Source organism: Sebastes umbrosus, chromosome 11, assembly GCF_015220745.1.
Source record: "Sebastes umbrosus isolate fSebUmb1 chromosome 11, fSebUmb1.pri, whole genome shotgun sequence".
NCBI lineage: Eukaryota > Metazoa > Chordata > Actinopteri > Perciformes > Sebastidae > Sebastes > Sebastes umbrosus.
This window is the reverse complement of record NC_051279.1, coordinates 8,283,016-8,303,508: the sequence shown is the minus strand read 5'-3', so window position 1 is coordinate 8,303,508 and position 20,493 is coordinate 8,283,016. Positions and strand designations below refer to the sequence as shown.

General features: G+C 41.6%; 1 protein-coding gene and 1 long non-coding RNA gene across 12 annotated transcripts in view; one reads left to right on the top strand and one right to left on the bottom strand.

Moving 5' to 3' along the window:
* Nucleotides 1-862: 862 nt before the first annotated feature.
* The window catches only part of cspg5a (chondroitin sulfate proteoglycan 5a), a 59,411-nt gene continuing 39,780 nt past the window's right edge, over nt 863-20,493 (bottom strand). Inside the window, exons 4-7 of one of the 11 annotated variants that reach the window (XM_037785214.1) lie at nt 13,209-13,287; nt 8,736-8,792; nt 4,948-5,049; nt 1,831-1,931 (exon numbers count right to left, since the gene is read on the bottom strand). In XM_037785214.1, coding sequence (XP_037641142.1) covers nt 4,963-5,049; nt 8,736-8,792; nt 13,209-13,287 — 223 coding nt within the window. In that variant the 3' untranslated portion in view covers nt 1,831-1,931; nt 4,948-4,962. Of the gene's footprint in view, nt 1,932-4,947; nt 5,050-8,735; nt 8,793-13,011; nt 13,022-13,130; nt 13,288-13,993; nt 14,191-20,493 lie in introns of those variants that run through there. The other 10 variants (XM_037785210.1, XM_037785211.1, XM_037785216.1 and 7 more) reach the window with 10 other exon arrangements.
* LOC119497246 lies at nt 5,056-6,844 on the top strand. The gene is made up of 2 exons (XR_005208891.1): nt 5,056-6,651; nt 6,702-6,844. It is a non-coding gene; the product is annotated as an uncharacterized LOC119497246 (long non-coding RNA).

Genomic DNA, 20,493 nt, shown 5'->3' with positions numbered 1-20,493 from the left:
CAACTCCATCTGCAGATGAAGGCCATGAGATGTGGCTGAAAGCTACAGAAAAGCCAAATAACTGCTATTTTTAAGATCAATAATGAACCTTCAAGCTCATATGAAAGTCTATATGCCGATAACCTGGAATCAGTGATTTAATAGCAATAGAATCTTTTAAAAACAACTTGTTGCTGGTGTGGTAATAACATTAAAACTAACGGTTGTCCCCTAATCGAAAAGGGCTTTTTCTACTTTTATAATAATATTGCCTCTTCTGTTTATATCCCATAGACTGTATATAAAGAGGGACGACATGTCTCCACTTCCTCCCACTGTACAGAAGTGAAGCCAAAATATCCCGGATACGGGAGCTGCTATCTTGATTTTAACGTCATTTGGAGCCAGAGTCTACGCAGTAGTGATTGGGTGGTGGAGCCGCGGTATCTTGGTCACCCGCCCTAACCAATCATTGACCCCCAGCTGCCAATCATGATATCTCATCCCCCATCCACTATAGAGGAGGCAGGCTTTATGACCTATACTGCAACCAGCCACCAGGGGGCGATCAAGATGTTTTGGCTTCGCTTTTGGGGAACTGCCATGTCGTCCATCTTTATATGGAGTTGATGGTATATCTCCTTGTTGTTGTTTTGTTTTCCTCTCTCAAGTATAAATAAAGGTTGAATGAATGTGTGTGTGTGTGTGTGTGTGTGTGTGTGTGTGTGCGTGTGTGTGTGTGTGTGTGTGTGTGTGTGTGTGTCTGTGTAAGCAGGGAGGCACATTTATGACAAGGATCTAAGAAGCTGCGTTCAAAGCCATGCAGAGTTCAGGGGGGGAAAAGGGGGAGGCTACGCCGAGGAAAACACAGGATCCACAGAGGTCATGTTAAAAAGGTTTATTTCAACAACTGTCTGAATCTTGTTTGTTTATTCTCTGTTTGAAGTCCCAAAAAAGTACAAAAAAAAACAAAAAAAACAAGTACATCAAAGGATTAGAAATCACATCAATGAAAACCAAGACACATTGTGTTGCTTCTTTTTAAATCAATCCAAGCAATTTTTTTTTCCAATATTTATACATACTCACTGGATTAGTCAGACAAACATCAAAACCTCTCAGTAGCTTTATCTTAACTTTTTTTTTTTTTTTACAATGACGTTTTACGTACGTTTTAAACTTCTGTATGATTTCTTTCTTTTTACAAAATACACCAATGCAGGCAGGGGAAGGTGTGTTTATGTGTGTGTATACATATAAGCATGTTTATGTCTTCATCTTTTCACTGTGTGTGTGTGTGTGTGTGTGTGTGTGTGTGTGTGTGTGTGTGCTTCGATTGTGTGTGTGTGTGTGTGTGTGTGCATGTGTGCAAGATAAGAGAGATAAAGGAGAGTAGTGTGAAAGCAACAAGGGGGGCGGGGCTGCGAAACAGGGGTGTGAGTGGATGTAGGAGGGGGTTGCAAGGGCGGCGGCAGGGTGAGGTCGGTGGGAGGGGGTTTACTCTCAGCAGGGGCAATGGCGGCGGCGGTGGTGGTGTACGTTTTTTGCAGCGGCCCGGGCCGCTTGGTGGCAGTGTTGCCGTGTTGGAGACGGTCGCAGACTGGGTTGGTTCGCTGGTACGTTGGCAGGCTGGTTGGTTGGTTGGTTGACCGGTTAGGCGCACTCGGCAGCGGACGGGCTGAGAGCAGGGAGGGATTTGGGTGCTCCCGTTGCCGGCGCACCTTGTCGTTTTCGTCGTTTTCGTGTTGTCAGGTTGCTGGGGTGGTTTTGTTTTTGTTTTGTTTTCACATCATGTTGTTCTGCAGTGAGTTTACCTCCGAGGAGTTCTCCTCGCCCAGGACCTTGTGGTTCTCGTGTTTGGGGGTCAGAGAGTTGTGGATGTTGAGGGAGTCGTCCTCCTTGGGCGGGGCCTTCACCGGGTCCTCCAGCTTGTTCTGGGAATTAGGATCATCCTACCCAGGGAGGGGCGGGGCAGAAAGGACAGTTAGAACCACAGTTATCATGTTCAGGTGCAACTTTGACCCCGCCAATTGGTGGAAAACTTTACTTTTGAATTCTTTTTAAGAACTCTGCAGCAAATTCTGACCAAACCATCAGCACTGTATTCCCTCAAAGACCACGTTCATCTTTGTTAAAGGCAAAGGAAATCAGCCCTTTATCCCTTTATAAGGAATTATGTCCATATTGGACGATTCTGCACCTCACAAGTCAGCCCATTCTCACTCTCAGCTCGTCAAATACAGCCAATTGGGCAGCGCCACTTGGCATCGGAAACCAACGCACAGAGGCACACTTAAGCGTCAGTAAGTGACGAACTGGGCTTTCAACTAACCCCAATCTAAACCCACCTATGGCGTTATTCGACGGTCGGAGCAAGCGACGTAGTATTAATAACGTAAGAGTCTGCTCAGGATTTTCAACCAGGAGAACGGTGTTCGTCGTCCCGTGTGAAACTAAAAGTAACGTTGACTTATTTTGTCACGTGAGTTTCCTTCCCATTTCCTAATCCTAACTAAGTGGTTGTGTTGTCTAAACCTAACTTCCTGTGAAAACAGAAGTGTATTTTGAAAGGACACTATGCATGTAAAGAGCACCATGAGTCGGTTTCCGATGCCAAGGGGCACTGACCAAGTGGCAGTATTTGACGAGTTGGGAATGAGAATGTGTTGCACAATTTACGTCCAACGCCAACATTCAGCAACAATTCAGGAAGAAGTCTGTCTTCTATGGAGCGAGGCAGAAGGTAAAGGTCTGGTTTTCATGCAGAATACCAAAGTTCACATCCCGTCACAGCCCTGCAATTAACATTTATCATTTTATTAACCGTTTCCACAATGTTTCTCTAACATTAACGTTTTAGTTGCCTAACCCTAACCATACTGTAAACATTGTTTAATTACCATAACCATGTGCTTTTCCAAACCTTGTGCAGATATTGTAGAAAGCCAGAACTTTACGTACGTTAACATGAGACATAAAAATTGTTGTCAGTGAACGTAATCCAGTGTTTTGCAGAATCGTACAACATTGAAGTTCTGATATGGTTGAAGAAAACAAAGATGAACTCAGGCTCAATATGCTTTTGAAGAATCCCAGAGCTTTGGATTTGTCTTTTTATTTCATGCACTGCAATGTTCCACCACCATGCTTTAAAGGACCATACCAGTGTGTTCGCAAGTTTTAGCTCCTTAACTACAAATACTTTACCTAACTACAAATACCTTTTCAGAACACTCGCTTTACAGTTTTAGATTTGTGGATCTATTATTCCAGGTAGCTATTGGTTTCCATTAATTTCTATACAGTGTGAAGGTTAATAAGCAGACTCTTGAAACTTGCTTGCATTTTGTAATTAAAGATAAAGGCCTTTTTCACAGCAGACATTAAGTACAACTTATCCTCATACAACAGTTTGTATGATATCTTACGAAAAAGTTATTCCTTCTTTTTTGTTCGTTTTCCTATGAATGTCCAGACATACGTGTCAATTTCCGCTCATTACATGCATATAGTCTTTTCAAAATAAACTTCTGTTTTCAAAGGAACCAATTCCTTAGGTTATGTCAAGAATAATATAGTACATAGTATAGTTAGGTTTAGGAAAATATTGTGGTTTGGCTTAAAATAACTCCAGAAATCCACCAAATCAAATAGATGATGATAAATAGTGTGTCACAACCCAGGTCAAGGCTGGACAAAGGAGGGAAGACCACATATGAGTTACAACTAAAAAGGAGTTTATTTTACATAACCAAAATGTAATGATAAACTAAATGTGACAAAACCAAACAGGGTGGAAGCCAGGGGAGATAGAGAGACTGACTGACTGACTTCCACCAGCTTATATATAGTCTGGCAGCCAGAGCAGGTGAACTGAATCTCCCTGATGACTCGACTCCGCCTTGCAGGCTCCTGGCCGGAGAGGCCTGCTCGGAGAGGGTCGTCACAAGTGTAACGAAAAGGAATGCAGACTTGATGTTGCTTCTGATGGGTTACACAACTCAAGCAAGTTTCAAGAGTCGGCTAACAGATTTTCAAATTGTACAGCAAAGAAGAGAAGCCAGTGGATACCTGGAATAGTTGAAAATCCAACTTTCTAAAACAGCAGTATTGTTTGATGATGTAGTTTATTTGATTTGTAGTAAAAGGGCTAAAAACACTGGTATGATCCTTTAGAGACTGCCGGAATGCAGAAAAAATACCATCAAATATTCAACAAAATCATTGTACTGTTGCTTCAAGCAAAACCAGTCTCAGTAGCAGCTGTTTCATTGGTTTGATAATCATCATGCTCGACTGGCATGTCATGTTTGGTTGAGGAGACAGTGAGGTGAGCTGCATGAGCGACATCCCCCCCGCCCCTCTTCAAGCAACCCAGGAAGCACATGCACATCCACATGCAAGACCCTTACAATATGCCCCCGTGTGCAGCAATGATCGCTCATGCAGAACGCCCCGTCTCCTCCTGTTTCACCTCCTCCTTCGCATTTATTGTCCCAAAACAAAAAAACAAAGAGACAAATAAACCCTCCACTCTGGCTGATTATCTGTGGGTACCACCGTCATACATACCCAAGCAGTCACTGGGGGGGGAAAAACGGCGTGTTTTTAAGAGAGTTCAATTTAATTCATCTGAATTTAATTAAGGTCAGAGGGAACACATTGATTTGCGGAGTCCATTTTAGCTCTGTTTTTCCAGCCTCTTATCCCCATTAATATTGCATGGCATCATCGACCCTGCTGTGCCGAGGCATCCTGGGGGCGCCCGACTGCGCCTCTTCGTCACACACACACACACACAAGCTGATGGGATGGACACATTCATTCAGACACACAGGTTGGCAGATTCACACACAAACACACATCAAATCCCAGACCCTGAGGCCTGAGCCATTAACTAAACACACCCTAATTGAATGTTTGAATTCAATGGCACTTTTAGAAAGGAAGAGCAGTGAGAGCATTTACCCGCTGGCTGCTGGCCTAGATAGTAACTTCAGGCAGGACGTGTGGATACGTCACTTCCATGGTTACGGGATAGGGGCCCTCTGTCCTCCCGTCAGCGTGAAACTGGAAAATGTTTTTCGTTTGTTGGATTTCATTGTTGTGCATGGGTGGAGAGGGGGGAGGCGGGCGGGCAGTGGGTGGGAGGCACAGAGTCACGAGGACTTTAGAGCGGGTGTCATTTTGGGGGGAGTAGGAACAGAGATAAACAGGGTTCTGATGATGATGATGATGGACGCACATGGACAGTTCCTGATGTCCTTTTAGTGGGCTGGTGAGAGAGGACTGTACGTTTGCTTTAAAGGAATACTTCACCCACAAATTACTCCCCCCGTGTTACATTGAATTCTTGAAGAAAACTTTGTTTTTCTCATATGCGGGGAGGAATTGCAGCCTGGTCGCATGAAAAGGATTATTAATGACATGATATTGCGCAAGGCAAAAAACGTGCAATAAGAATGCCGTTCTTGCTTTTGGTGTGTCATTTGTACAGCATGTACTCCTGTACTGACTGCAATGTAAATGCATCTGCGTAAATATGCTATGCTCAGAGCTTGTGACGTAGAATAAAAAGTGAGAAAGACCGCTTATGGCGGGCGGAAGGGGAGGTGGATGGGTCCAACAAACACACACGTTTTTTATTATGTAAGTTATGTTTGTGACGTGTTTTCCTATGTGTTGTACTTCATTTTCTGTAATTATTTTAAACCCAACCATGATATTTTCCTAAACCTAAGTGAGTGGTTTTGTTGCCTAAACCTAACTGCGGACGTCACCATAGTTTTGTTGCGTGGCGTACAAATGACACGCAAAAAGGCTAAAATGCGTCCTCATGACATGACCTTGTAATGTCGGGCTATTTATACGCCTTCCTGTGAGATCGAGTTGGATAAACAAATGGTCATTTTCGGGGTGAAGTATTCCTTTAAGGTGCTACATGACCTACTTCAGCATCAGCAAAATTAATTTCATGTTCATTTAAAGATACTGGTAGAATTATCATCTCTGCTGAAAGGAGTTGCTGTTCCGTCCACAGACACAACAGAAGCTTTTGGAACTTATACCAGATGGGAAAATACCTTTCCAACATGTTAACGCACTTGATTTTATGTGATTAAAGTCACTTTTAAAAGGTTGTGAGGGCAAAAACAGTGGTGAGTGTCTCTGGTTGGATTCAAAGTGCAGGCAGGTGTTTATGTTTTTTGTCTGTCAGTATTTTTCTTCAGCTCTCGCTGCAGCTGATTAAATATGTTTTGAATTTACATTGTTTGAGAGTCAGTACATCTTGTGTGTTTGTTACGATTGGGCTCATAAACTTCAGATTAAAATATTCTTATTGGTATGTGTGTGTGTGTGTGTGAGAGAGAGAGTTAATATTAGCCTGTACGTGCTCCTCTCTCCGTTTGTGTGTTTACATACTTATTTGTGATTTGTTTGTGTTTACTGACTGTCTCTTTTCTCTGAGTATATACAGCATGTGTCTACATTTGTGTTTGCATTCAAGAGTGTCAGGTTTGTGTGCATGTCTGTGTTTGTATGGAGTGCCGAGGAATAAGGAGACAAGGAGGACTGGTCATTAGTTGACTTTCAACCAGGAGACCGATGTTCATGTCCTGTGTGAAACTAAAAGTAACGTTGACTTATTTTGTCACGTCAGTCGTTAGTCACGTGACTCATTGGTATCGTCAGTCCCGTGAATCACGTCAGTTGTTAGTCAGTAAAGTTAACATCAACCAAAGAACGTATATTGCCATGAAGTGAAAATCTATTGTTCACTGAAACATCAGCGCCCATCCGCAAAGCTATGCTTCCGTCATTTTGGATTGAAAGCAACTAACGGATGCCAGTAAAACGTCCGCCTAAAAAGTGCCTTACAAAAGAAAAACTAAATTATTTCTATTCTATTGTCATATTCTACCGAAATGGCCTGTGTTGAAGAATAAAATATTATAAATAACCGCATAAAGGATCATATGATCATACTCAAATTAAAAGGACAATATACTTAGTTTTAAAATATACAATTCTACTACATGCCTGTAGCTTTTGGACTTTAGGGTCAATTGAGTGTTGATCAGTCAGTCTGAGAGCAGATTCAGTCGATGGAAATTAAATTGTGGTAGACATTGCGGCCAGCTCTACCCGGTCAATTCATTTTCTGTGTTGAATTTATTTAGTATTGACAAGAAACAATTCCATTTCAGCGTTTGCTGCAGAGGAAACCGTGTGGCCGGAGTCTGCTGAATTACTGTGGAGGGAAGATTGAGGACAAGAGGGTTCAATCTACTGCAGTGAATGAAACACAAAGCGCTCTATTACTGCAGGGAAACATAAGTGCTTTTTGTGTTATTGTTCAGTGAGTGTGTATGTGTGTCTTGGCTGTATGCGAAATGTCTGTGTGCACATGTTTTTTTACATGGTCATCTTTCTGTGTTTGTATGGTTCAATTTCTCTGTAAATGCAGCATTTTGTGAGTGTGTGTGTGTGTTTGTGTGTGTGTGTGTGGCGGAGGAGGTGTGCCGTCTGTCTGGACGTGTAACAAGGTCCTCACAAGGTCAACAAGGTTTCCTGCCAATGCAGTTTTTTTATGTCTGTTTGTGATTGGGATTGGATTTTACCTCAGGCTCTGCATCTTTAATGTGTGTTAAAGGGCGATTTCACACAATTTTCATGGTTTTACCTCGGCTTGCATGTAAAGGCCTTTACACACCGGGGGCGTGACGAATAAACAACGTCTGCGAATATTTCACATCAAAACCTTTCATACCGGCAGTGATGCAAATTTGCGACAGTTGTAACACTTGTTCAAAAAGCAGCATCTGGCCGTCTGTCTGAGCTAAATTATTATGTAGCCTAAACTACTATAAGCTATTTTATTGAGTTTCCTTTTTAGTAAAATGCTCTAAGTGACCTTGCCTCTGGTATACAGTTACACAGTGTATATGTGTAGGGCTTTTATTGTTAATGAATGGTAGGAGTGTATCTGGTCTGCGCTGCTTTTGTCAACGTTCAAAGGAGGAATAAAGTTTGCCGTCTTGGTTTGGACTACGTAGCCTCCGTGTTGTTGTACACTACAGTGTACGTTTTGAATGTGCAAGTTCCGCACAACGTGATTGGTTGATGCCTTTATTCGCTGTACGAAAGTTCAGAAAAATCAACCTTGTAACAAAAAATGTTTTGCTGGCAAATTAGTCGAAATGCAATTAGTTCCTTAAAAGGTTCTTAGTTCCGGGGGTAAGTTCCTGCGGTGGAAACAGGGCTATAATCACACGCAAAAGAATGCCCCAGTGTGTACAGGCCTTAACTCTGTGTCTTTTTGGGTGACGGGTTTCATTGCAAACACAAACTGGATCAAGTACAGGTTAATTTTACACAGTTTTTTTAAGCATAAATTAATAATTTTTCTGCACTTGTTTGCTTCCATTATAAACATCAACTGGAGCTCATATACTCTCTTTTATATATTTACTAAATGTCTGCCAGAAAGTGTTGGTAAACCGGATTTCATACGTTTAGTTAGGTAATGAAGTACGTTAACAGGTGATATTTTGTGTGTGTGGATCTGTCTCTTGTCATGTTTTCCTGACTGATGATATACTTTTTGTTTTTATTTTTTTTGGTGGGAGGGGGTACGATTGATCCACTGAGAGTTGAGAGAGGGTGATTGACAGGGCCACAGTAACAATGAGAGAGCTGTTTGGGAAGGTGAGAGAGGGGGTCGGGACTATCTGACATTTGGGATTTGGTCTTACCTCACAGTCGGACTCCTCTTTGGTCTTACACTCCCAGGTGTATCTGCTCATGGTTTTCTGAGGGGAGGGGGATGGGGCAAAGGGTTATACTCCTCAAAACCATACAAGGCATCCTCAGAGAAAGACAGGCAGAGACGGACAGAGAGAGAGAGAGAGAGAGGACTGATCGAAAGAGGACAGAAAGAGAGAGGACGAGTGGGAGACGATACAGAGAGATTAGAGGAGGCAGACAGGAAGAGATAGAAGCAGACAGATAAAATAGACAGAGAGAGATCGAGTGTTGGAGACAGAGACCAACAGTAGGAGAGACTTCCTCTCAGACGTCAGCTGATATTCCCAGCTGGCTACAGTATCTCTGAGGTAGACACCGACTCTGCTCAAACACAGACTCTCTGGTGCTGTTATTCTGTATTAGCACAGTAAATACAGGTTTGGATATTTCTGGTGAGGTCTTCCACCGTCGTGACACAGACACTGGGCTATTAGTGTGGAAGGGAATTGAGGTTATTTGATTTATTAGTGGGTGTGTTTTGGGGGAAATTGTTGAGTTTTGGTTTGGGGAAGCCTACTATGTATGTCTAAGTGAGTTTTGTATGTGGTTGGAACATGTGTTAGAGAATAAACCTGGGTTGAATAGTAGTTGGAAATCTGTTCTGTTTGTTTTAGACTGAATGGATGGACACACAGGGGCAGAGTGTGCCTCATATGGACCCTTGCAAAAACACACAGTCCGCTAGTGATCGCAGAGTGGTGCAACAGAGTGATGCTTCTTTTTTTTGCAAACAATCTTAAACAGAATACAGACACCGCCAAATAAAGTAGCCAAACTTAATTTCGATATTTTAAAAAGTTACTGGAATGGTACTGGAATTAATGTTAATCGGTTACTGCTAATATGTTACCAGTGAAAGCAGTGTCAACTAAAAATGAGAATACAGCTACGCAAATGTTCTGCATATTACTTTTTGCTAATAAAAAAAAAAGCAAGACAACAGATTTGTTAACAGATTATTTTAGTCTCAGAGTTTAGCAAATTTGGAGATTTTTCCAACCTGAAACCAGATCCAAATAGGTAAACCACGTATCAGAACCAACCCTATTTGTTACTTAAAGGTACCCTGTGCAGTTTCCATGTAAACAAAGTTCACATTCACTGTTTCTCACCAAACAAACAGAGTATCCTTGATGCCTAACAAACACGCTGAGTGCATTTTCTTCCTCATTTAACATTTGCAAAGCTGATTGGTAATGTTTTTTTTTAAACCTGCATTGTTTGTTAGCTTGCAATCTTCCCTGCCTTTTCTGGTGCATTACTGCCACTGAATGTCAATCAGTGGGATGGTAGCGTAGATATGTATAGAGAGACAAACTCTCGCCCCTTCTGGTGGACCACCATGGGACCTTATTGAAAATATGAACGGCAGTCAACGGGGAGAGACAAATATTTTTTTTATACCGTTTGGATTGCCTCATGGCGTAGTGTGCAGGTGTTACCTTTTTCTTTACTGACGCTGTTCTGATAGCCTCGCACCTATTACGGGATGTGCATATAATTAATCTCCTTCATCCCATTTGAATTGCACCATGAATTAAACACGTTTGTCGATTTAGAAGATAATTTTGCACGTCAAGAAAGTCGCAGTTTGTTGTAAAACTGTTGAAGTGTCAGACTGTGAAAATACGTAATTAGATAGACGACACATCCTAAAGTCGCGTAATGACGTCTCTCTCGCTGAAGCTACGATGCCTGTATGTTTCGTACCAGGATGTACTCACACCAGCAACAGGTCTCGCTCGTTCCTTCGCTCCCCGGCTGATAAAAAGAGACTGTGACTTTCTTGACTTGAAAAATTCTCTTTTAAATGCACAAACATCATATGTGTGATTTGTGGCGCAATTCTAAAGGGACCAAAAAAAATTGTGTCTCTCACCGTTGACTACCGTTCATATTTTTTTTCCAAAATAAGGTCCCATGGGGTCCACTGGAAGGGGAGGGAATTCGCCTCTCTATTGACTTGCACAAATGCTCGACGCCTGCAGGTGCATTCCCCGTTCAAAACTTCACCAGGTTACCTTTAAGCGTGCTAAAACAAACCATTTAAAGTATTTCCAAATACTATTCAATCCAGTGGAGGAGAGGGGATTTGGGGGGATTGTGATATGTAGGTGGTGTTGAGTTAGGAAGTTGACATTTTAGAGATATTGTTAAGGAGATGATGATAGATGGGTTTTTTTATCACTCTTTTGGGATTTCTTGTCTGTTGAGGTAGTGAAAATGGTATTTGATTTGTGGTTAAAATGAGTGTGTGAGACACTAAACTGTTGAACTAGCATGAAAGAAATGAGAGTTATAGAGAAACGACTAGTTGCTGTAGGTTTACAAGGGAACAAAACTACTGATGGAGTTGTTAGAGGGTGGTACCACATCTTAAAAAGACTCAAATGGAAACAAAACAAAACTACCTCAGTTGTAGCACTAGAACTACCCATGCTGCTACAACGATGGCATAGCCGCCACTAGCTACCCATGCGTCAGTTAGCGAGGCACCTGTCGGCTCTCTGCTGCCGCCTGCAGGCAGCCGCGAGGCGTTGCATCTCAGATGTTTATCCTGATAACCCACGACCATTTCTCACAAAAAAATCCCACACCTTTATCTTACCTGTTTGTGACACCAATCCTTCCCCTGCCTCCCCCCAGAAAAAAAGAGATTAAACCAATCATAACAGTCCCTCCCAACCCACCCACCCACTTTCAGGATAAACAAGTAAAGCAGACATTGTGTTATTACAGATTTGTAAACAGATAGCGAAGCAGAGCTGCAGTGGCTGACATGGCCACCGGGTGGCGCATGTTAGCGACAGAGCAGAAAATGCCATGACACACTGATGCAAGAGGTGATCAGAGAGAGAGCAGGTTAGAAAGAGACGGGGTGGGGAGGGGTCGCAGCGAAGGATTGTGGGAGTTCTCTCTTAAAGGGGGCAAGTTAAAGCCAGGGCCGGTTTGTTATAGCTGCACTGTGGGGACCGTCCATAAATGTTCAGTCTGCATGGTTTCAAGGGGAATTTAACCTCTAACCTTCAGCTGTGTTTGTGCCCTGAGCTGATTCATGCTGCATCTTCTCTTTGTCAGTATGCAACTAAGCGTTCCTTGGATGTCGTTCAGTGAAAATTAATTGCTGGGGTGTTGTGTAACATGCCTAAAATAATAAGTTATGGCTTAAGACTTGTTTTTTACAGACATTCTCACCTCTACATGAACTCTCTTTACTTTTTGTTATATCTTATGCGTTTGTGTGTGTGTGTGTGTGTGTGTGTTGCCGTCACCTTTATAATAGGATCAATAAGCAATAAACCAGTGGAACTAAATCAATAAGACTTGACAGCCATCGTGTTGCCATGGTAACATGCTGCAGGGGCTCAGACACTGCTTGCACCTGTGGCATTTTATATATAGGCCTATGTATATATAGAGTGCTACATCAATGAGTCCTAAAACCCGCATATGAGTTAGCGTTTCAGCCCTTCCAGTTCCCTCGTCTGGAAGTCAATGGGCTTTTTAAATGGGTTTTTAGTTAGATGCCTGAAATAAGGTCTGTGGTTAACACAAGCTAAAGAGATTTAAAAAAAAATTTCTACGACATAAAATACACCAATAAATATCCCACTCGTGAATTTTTGTGTCTTAAAAAAGGCGGTTACTAACAAGTGGCTAAATGAAACTACTTAATGTCATCAAGCCGACTTGTCCGCCTTTACAGCCTCGTTGTGTAAACTTGTGTAGTTTGTTCGTTTATATGTACTTGTATGTGTGATATCAATTCTGGCAGCCAACAACACAGCAAGATGACGGTTTTGATGTATAACTTTAGCCCACTACTCTGAGTTGATTCGTGTTTGCCTCCAGTCTTTCCTTTGTTTTGCCTCCAGCTAACACTGTGACGTAATCATGACATCGTCCGTAAAAGGGTCTATATGTATACTGTATATATTCTAGTAGTGATTTGTGGTAAATTTACTAAACTACTACCCTGAAAATATATAAAGCTCTAGGCTGTAGATTGAAAAAGTTCTATGAATTCTGAAGAAGGTTTATGAAACGGTATAAAACCCCAATCAAAAAGCATGACAGTCATGTCTAGAATGTGTATGCCTCTATGTGCATCCTGTAGTTTTTCCTTCTCAACCCTTTGGATTCATATTCGCCCCCTTGAGAAAACTCCCACTGTCCTTCCTCGCACGTCGACCCACGCCCATCCCCCTCCTTAGCGTTGCACACCTCGGAGTATCTGAGAATACTCATGCCCATGCATTAGGAGGGGAGTCAGGGGGCCCGGGCAGGATTTGCGGGGGAGATGCAGAAAAAGGGGTGAGAGAGAGAGGCGAGAACCACGTTACCTGACAGATAATGTTATCATAGTAAGCCAATGCACGGGCATGAGGGACGTTAGGAGGGGTGTCGCACAGTTTCCTTACATTTGGGTGGGAGCCCTCAGCGATGGTGGACAGCGAGAAATTATCATTGTGCTGCTCCGATGAAGGCCGGTACTTACTGCTGGGTGTCGGAGGATGGAGGGGGGTGATGGTGGGAAAGGGGTGGAGAGGAAGATGGGTGAAAGGTGGAGCAAAATAAATATGGTATGAGGAGGAACAGAGTTTGGGGGAAATGGTTGGAGAAGAGGTAACAGAGAGGAAAGAAATAAAGAGATTGTGAGGAGGTGAAGAGAAGGAGGAAAAGATTGAGATGATATTGAGAGGTGAAGGAAAAGATGATGAGAGGAGGGGAAAGATGTCGGGAAAAAGGAGGAGAGAAGATGTGGAGAAATTAAGATCAGTTTTGGCAAGGAAGATGGAAAACAGAGGATTGCATGAGAAGAGAGACAAGCCAAGGGAAAAAGGAGGAGGGTACAGAGAGTCCAGATAATGAAAACGAGTTGTGGAAAGATAATAAGAGTACACAACAATTTGAGAATTTGAAAAGGATCCAAGAAGAGGAAAAGGAAGAGGGAGGAAGAGATGGGTGGACAAAGTGTCATTTACAGGAGGTGATCCAGAAGGTGCGAGCAGGAGAAAAAAGACAGTCGAGCAAAGACGAGGAAGATGAAAACAGACAAATGGAGAGACAGCGAAACAAAATGGAACAAACGGAGAAGAAAGAGGACAAACGGGGTAAGAAAAAGGAAATATTTAGGACAAAGATTACATTGTTGAAGGAAAGACAGACAGAAAGAAAAAAGGAAGTGGGGAGGAAAAAAAGCAAGAAAGCAGCATTAGTCAGACAGAAAGTTTACGTCTTCTGTTTGTCAATCGGCAAACAGAAGAAAAAAACAAAAAAAAACATTTTGTCTGTGATGCAACAAACTGAGAATAACATGTTTCATTTTTGTTCATCAGATTTACCTGGTTCTCCCTCAAGTCGTCACAGAGGCTAAACTTTGACTCACATTTGACCCAGTATCTAACAGGGAGGCACCAGGGAGACAAAAACAGACTGTTTCTGCTTTAAACAACACACAGGTTTTGATTCTAATTGTCTACAAAGACATACACTCCTCTCTAATGATATATGCACATAATCTACCAGACCTGATATTATGTCAGGTCTGGTAGTTTCCAGGTAGACTATGTAACTAATGTGTCTAGGGACTACAGATTACAGATTAGTTCACCTAAAATGGTTGTGGAATAAACACTGAAACATTGCATGAACCTGCTGAAAGCATTCAACAATAATTGTCTGCCCCAAGAAGTGAGTAACATGCCCATTTTGGCATTTGCGCAAATAAAATATCCATTGCTTTTTAGCATTTTCAGTTAATGGAACGCTCTACCAGATGAAAACACAAAAAAAATAACACAAAAATAAATCTTTGGCTAAAAAACGAACTGACTCTGCATTGTATTTGTTTTTATAGTGCACACCTTCCCTTGTTTTTAACTTAATATAAACGTCTTGTTGGTACAGTGTGATAAGTGATGCTGTGCATAATTTAATATTTTAAAAATGGCAAACTATTTCTTTAAGTTGACTTTAAGATAACTCTGGAGTGACACATCAAATAGCACATTATCTGTTTAATATTGCTCCAAGTCCCTTACAAATACCTAAAATAAAAGCATAATAATCACATCCACTAGGATGAGATATTACTCGACGCAGATAAACACAGACTTCCCTTTCATCTTGTCGGGGAAGCGGTAAACTTTGGGAGTTCCCTTTTGACTGAACTCTTTGAATTTCATCCTCTTTATTATTTCTTCTTTCGACTCCGACTTGTCAAAGTGAAGAGATGTTTGTCTCGGGGACCAAATGAAATGCTAACTTTGACAAGAGTGTCACAGTTTTGTCTCCTCTCTCTCACACAAATCTTCCTTCTCATATATGAAACGACTTGTCATTTGCCCCGCACCCAAACCTTTACTCTCGCTGTGTTTTTCCTTCTCATCTCTTCACTCCCCCATCATATCCATAGTTAAAGAGGCTGTGATCTACTTCCTGCCAAAAAGCACCCGACTCTCTGATCCTCATGCGAGCTTCCGTATTTATATTTCATGAACGCCGTGACAGGACAATCAAAGACGAGGTTATGATGAGAGAGAGACAGACAGAGATAATGTTCTCCTATCATCACTTGTGATCTCAATGTCTAGCACCAGAAACCAGCTGTGGACCTCTCACTCTGCTTTATTTCTGTGGAAACAAGTCAAGTCAATTTTATCTCTATGGCGTCAAATCACAACAGAAGTTATCTAATGGCACATTTCATAGAGGAGGTCTAGACCGTACTCTTTAATTTACAGAGATCCAACATTCCTCCATGAGCAAGCATTTGGGCGACGGCGGGAAGAACTTCCCTCTAGGAGGAAACCTCAGACAGAACCGGGCTCTAAGTGGGAGGCCATCTGCCTCGACCGATACAAGCTACCAATAAATAGTCCCACGCATCGTATCATTTGTCAGTCCGTCGACGCAGTGTGGCTACCAACACAGTGAGCTGCGGTAAAACAACGCAGGCAAAAAAACTTGAACTACAACGCAACAACATCATCTGTCAAGGTGCTGCATTAGCCAATTAAATACCTACAAGCACACGTCTGGTAGATTCATTTGTAGTGCTGCATTTCTATTGTTTACCTTGCAATTGTCGAGATGAAAGATAACATAGTTGAGGACCATGCATACCACAGCTTTATATTAATTTGACAAAAAGAATGTGTGTGCACATTTCGGAGTTTCATGCATCATGGCCCCAGACACCAAATACTGCTTTGCAACTCTTTCTGTAACTTTCATAACTGTTCTCCCAATAACAATGACAGCAAAACATCCAACTTTAAAGGGCGGGTCCATCTGCATTCTGTTTTTTTTTTGTTTTTTTTAAATGGAAACACCCACTCGGTGACGTAAGTAAGCTAATCAAAGCTAATCAATAATGAATAATAATAATAATCTGAAGTGGGGTTGTATGTATACTCCCGTGTTCTATGAGGTAAAATTACTGTTTATGTGAATGTAGTCTGGTGGCTTTGAAGAGAGGCGATATACTGTATAAGCTTCAGTTCCGCATCGGGATGGGCTGTCTGATGGCGAGGTAATCGATTGACAGCCCCAATTTGAACCCAAACCATGATCTTTCCCTAAACCTAACCAAACCTGAACCACAGCGTTGTTATCTCAGTAGTGATTTGGAACACATTTTTAAAGGCACAGACAAAAGATATCATCCTACTGATACGGACGTTGGATCAAAAAACACCATGTGTCGCTCCAGAGTACTGAACATTTACCTAAAGGAGGATACCAACATGTCTTTACTTTATAATGAATTCAGGAATGATACAGATTCAGAAAATGTCTCCATGTCATCCATCTTTTCTTTTCATCTATCTCTCTCCATCTTTGACCAGGATGTTGAGTCTGATCTCGACTGCGGCAGAGAAACACTGCGACTGCGATTACCCACAGCAGATGGGGGAGTGTGGGAGTCTCATGTATTCATCAGCCTTGTCAGCAGAGCGTGCTCGCTCGCACACACACACACACACACACACACACACACACACACACACACACACACACACACTCTCCTCTGAATGTGTCATGCTGAGTTTTTTTTCTCTGTAACCGCTCCCTCTCATATTTCTTTTTCTCTCTTTTTCTTTCACTTTCTCTTTCCTTCTCTTCTCTCCTGCAACAGTTTCTCCTTCACGGCCCCCTCCTCCCCTATTTCATCCTGCCCTCCTTTTTTACTCCTCTTTTCTGTCACCCTCCTCCTCCTCCTCCTCCTCCTCCTCGCTCCTCTTCGATTTCTTTTAGCCGACCACTTGATGAGGCTGTGTTGTCTCTTTCATGCTACACACACACACACACACCCCTCAGGTCGCACAGCTGTATGTAGGTCAACCCCGCCTCCCCCTGTTTTTCCCTCCCTCCCCCCCTCCTGTTCAGACTGCCCTACTTTCAGCTGGATCCAGAGTACCAATGACATCACCCTCTTCTCCCCCTTTTTTAAATATCTGCTAGCTAGTGTTAAGGCTGCTACTGGCTGCACCACTTTTCCTCCGCACCATCATCTTCATCTTCCATAATCTCCTCCTCACCATGACTAGCATGACAACCTTCTCCGTCGAGCTAAAAATAGTCCCCATAGCGTGGGATCTGGTGTGGAAGGTTGGTCCTTCGGTTCACATTTGCATCCGCGGCGCTCGATCGCCGGGCTGCTGCTCATCCACGACAAGCTCTGTTGCTAGGGAGATCAACACTAAAACACAGAACCAAAGACACCCCCCACTCCGTTTTGTATTCAATCCAGTCCTTCAATCCGTCTGTCACTCTCGTTCTCTCCTTCAGTTTGTACTCAGTCCACCTCCCTCGGAGTCTTTTTCTCTCTCCGTATATTTTACACAAAAATGTGTGTTTTCAGGGTTCTTCAAAGGTTCTTTAAGGTTCCTATGAAGGTTCCTATGAAGGTTCCTTTTGAGTCTTTGATCAAATTAGAATATCTCATTATATACATGACTGTTAATTAACAGTTTGCAACCTTTTTGTCGATCATCATGCAATGCTTGCTGTGATGAATAGTTCGATAAAAGCAGGACTTGTTTATTTATTCTTTTTAAGATGAGGGTTGAAAAATATAAATCATAAAGAAAATGAATTTCTGGAGTTTCATGTTTCCACCTCTACATTTACACAGCAAAATATCTCCATCTTATGTCATCATTTATGACTATTTCTTTAGTCCTAAAAGTCAGATTATCTCCATCTTATGTCATCATTTATGACTATTTCTTTAGTCCTAAAAGTCAGATTTTCTTAAAACAAGTATAAAGAATTTGCTGATATACTGGCTCTCATTTTTTTTTTTTTTAATCTCACCTGATATCTTATCTTATCTTATCTTATCTTATCTTATCTTGCGCTGCGCGTCACGCTTTTCCAGCAGTTTTTAGAAGCGCATAAAAGTTAAAATATTCTCAACTTTTCAGTTTAATTCAGCTCGTCAATGTCAGGCCAATCAAATCAAGGAAGAGGCGGGGTTTACTACGTTACTACTTCCTTCCTCTTTTGATGCCGGTAGATGAGGTACGAACAGTGGGACAATGGCAAATACAGAAAAAAGGTTGATATTAACTGTATTTAATGAACTATATAATTCAATAGCACAGCAACGGCAAGAACTCGACGTCTGCTTAAATCCATTTTTTCCCTTCATTAATCATATTTGATCGTGTTGTTGTGCATGCTGCCCCGCTCTACAATATTAAGACTATAAAGTGCATTATGGAAAGAAAAGAAAATGATTTTGGAGGATTTCATACTTCGTTTAACGATTCTGTAGCATCATTAACATCATATTCTGAACCATGTCAGTTTCTTGCTTAGGTTGTACAGATTTTAGGGATATGAAAACATTTGAAGATACTCAAAGCAAAACTAATAGCATCTGAGCTTGATCCTGCACAATAAATATCCTTAATGAATCAAAAACACCTCTACCAAAACCCTTTCCTGGTCCTTCACAGAGCCCCCTTTCCTGAGAGTGTACACCGGCTTCTCTTCCTCTTCCCGCTGCCTCCCTCATCTGTTCTGTCATCTGGTTTTCTGCCGGCTGCTCGCCATCAGCTCTCCATGCCGCCCCTCCCTCCTTCTTCTTCTCCTCCTGCATTCCTTCATTGTCTTCCTCACTTGTTCGCTTCCTTTTTTTCAGCAGATCTATCCTATCCCCTCTCCCTCCCACATACAGTCTCTATCTCTTTTTCTTTGTCGCCCATCATCCCCATCCTCCTCTGTCTCACAGACCCTCCTCATCCTCCTCTTCCTCTCATCCACTTCACTTTTCACTGACTCAAATGTGGGATGATTTAAATTTCAGCGTCACCTTTACAGCTTCTACTTGTATCTGTGTATGAATGTGTTGAATGTTAAAATAAGATGAACTTCATTGATCAGAAGATACAAGGAGTAATTAATCTAATTCAAAGGCTTTTTTTGCCTTTTTTTCGTCTATGTGATGACTTTCTTTATTTCTATAACCAAACTGAGATCAGTGATTCCCAACACAAGATAAATCTGAAGGGGTCACAAGATTATTAAAAGTATAAAAAAAGACCTAACCTATCGCTTTTTGCTTTTGAAATACTGGATTATTTCCCCACTGCAGTATTGCTGATGTATCCCTCAGGCTCTACTTGAAATTCTATCAGTTGGTATCTTTAGAGAGAAACGCAAATCTTCAGTGAGTCTGAGCTCCATCACGAGAAAATATATTTTTCTTTCCAAATCTCAACCCTTCCAAAGACGAAGAAGAAAAGGAGGAGGAGGACAAAGACATGTTTGTTCAAGAATTAAGAACAATTTTTTTGTGATTTCCAATTATCTATCAGTTGGGGCCACTGCCTCATGCAGATCTGAGGGAAGTTTCAGAGATAGTCCATAAGAGAAATAAGCAACAGCTTCTGTCATTTGTTCAAGCACGTAAAACAGCCCGTATTTATGTTCAGCAGCAAAGCAGGACATAGTGTGACGTATAGTTACTGTATTCAACGTGTCCTCATACAACAGTTCGTATGATCTTACGAAACATTTTTCGTGTTTTCCTTCGAATGTCCAGCAACACATGTCAATTTTCACTCGTTACATGCATACAGTCTTTTCAAAATAAACATCCATCTTCCGAGGAAACTGGTTAGGTTTAGGAAAAGATCGTGGTTTGGGTTAAAATAACTTCGGAAGAGGCGTTACTTAAGTACAGATGTTATGTGACAACCAAATCAACATTGACTTCTGGTTTCACACAGGACACAAGCGCCGGTCTCCTGGGTGAAAGTCATGTGTTTTGAGACCCACCAATCCACCCCGACCTCCTCCCTATGCGGACTGTATCGCTCTTTATACTTCCTGGTTCACGATTACGCAGATTACATGCAAATTGATTTTGTGGAATATATACGAATCACAGTGCATCACTTTACAAACGGTGTAGTAGCCCAAATACAAGATGATACTGTGAAGCTTTGCACATCCCCTATAATATATTCTTGCACATTCCTGCCTTGCTCTTTCTTTTTAAAATGTTACAATGTATATATTTCTTAATTTTGAAATAATATTTTTTAATACTTGTATTGTAATTTTATATATATATATATATATATATACAGTATGTTTCTTGTCTATGCAATAATACACCAAAGCAAACTCCTTGTATGTGAAAACCTATTCAGCAATAAACCGGATTCTAATTCTGATATTTCTGAT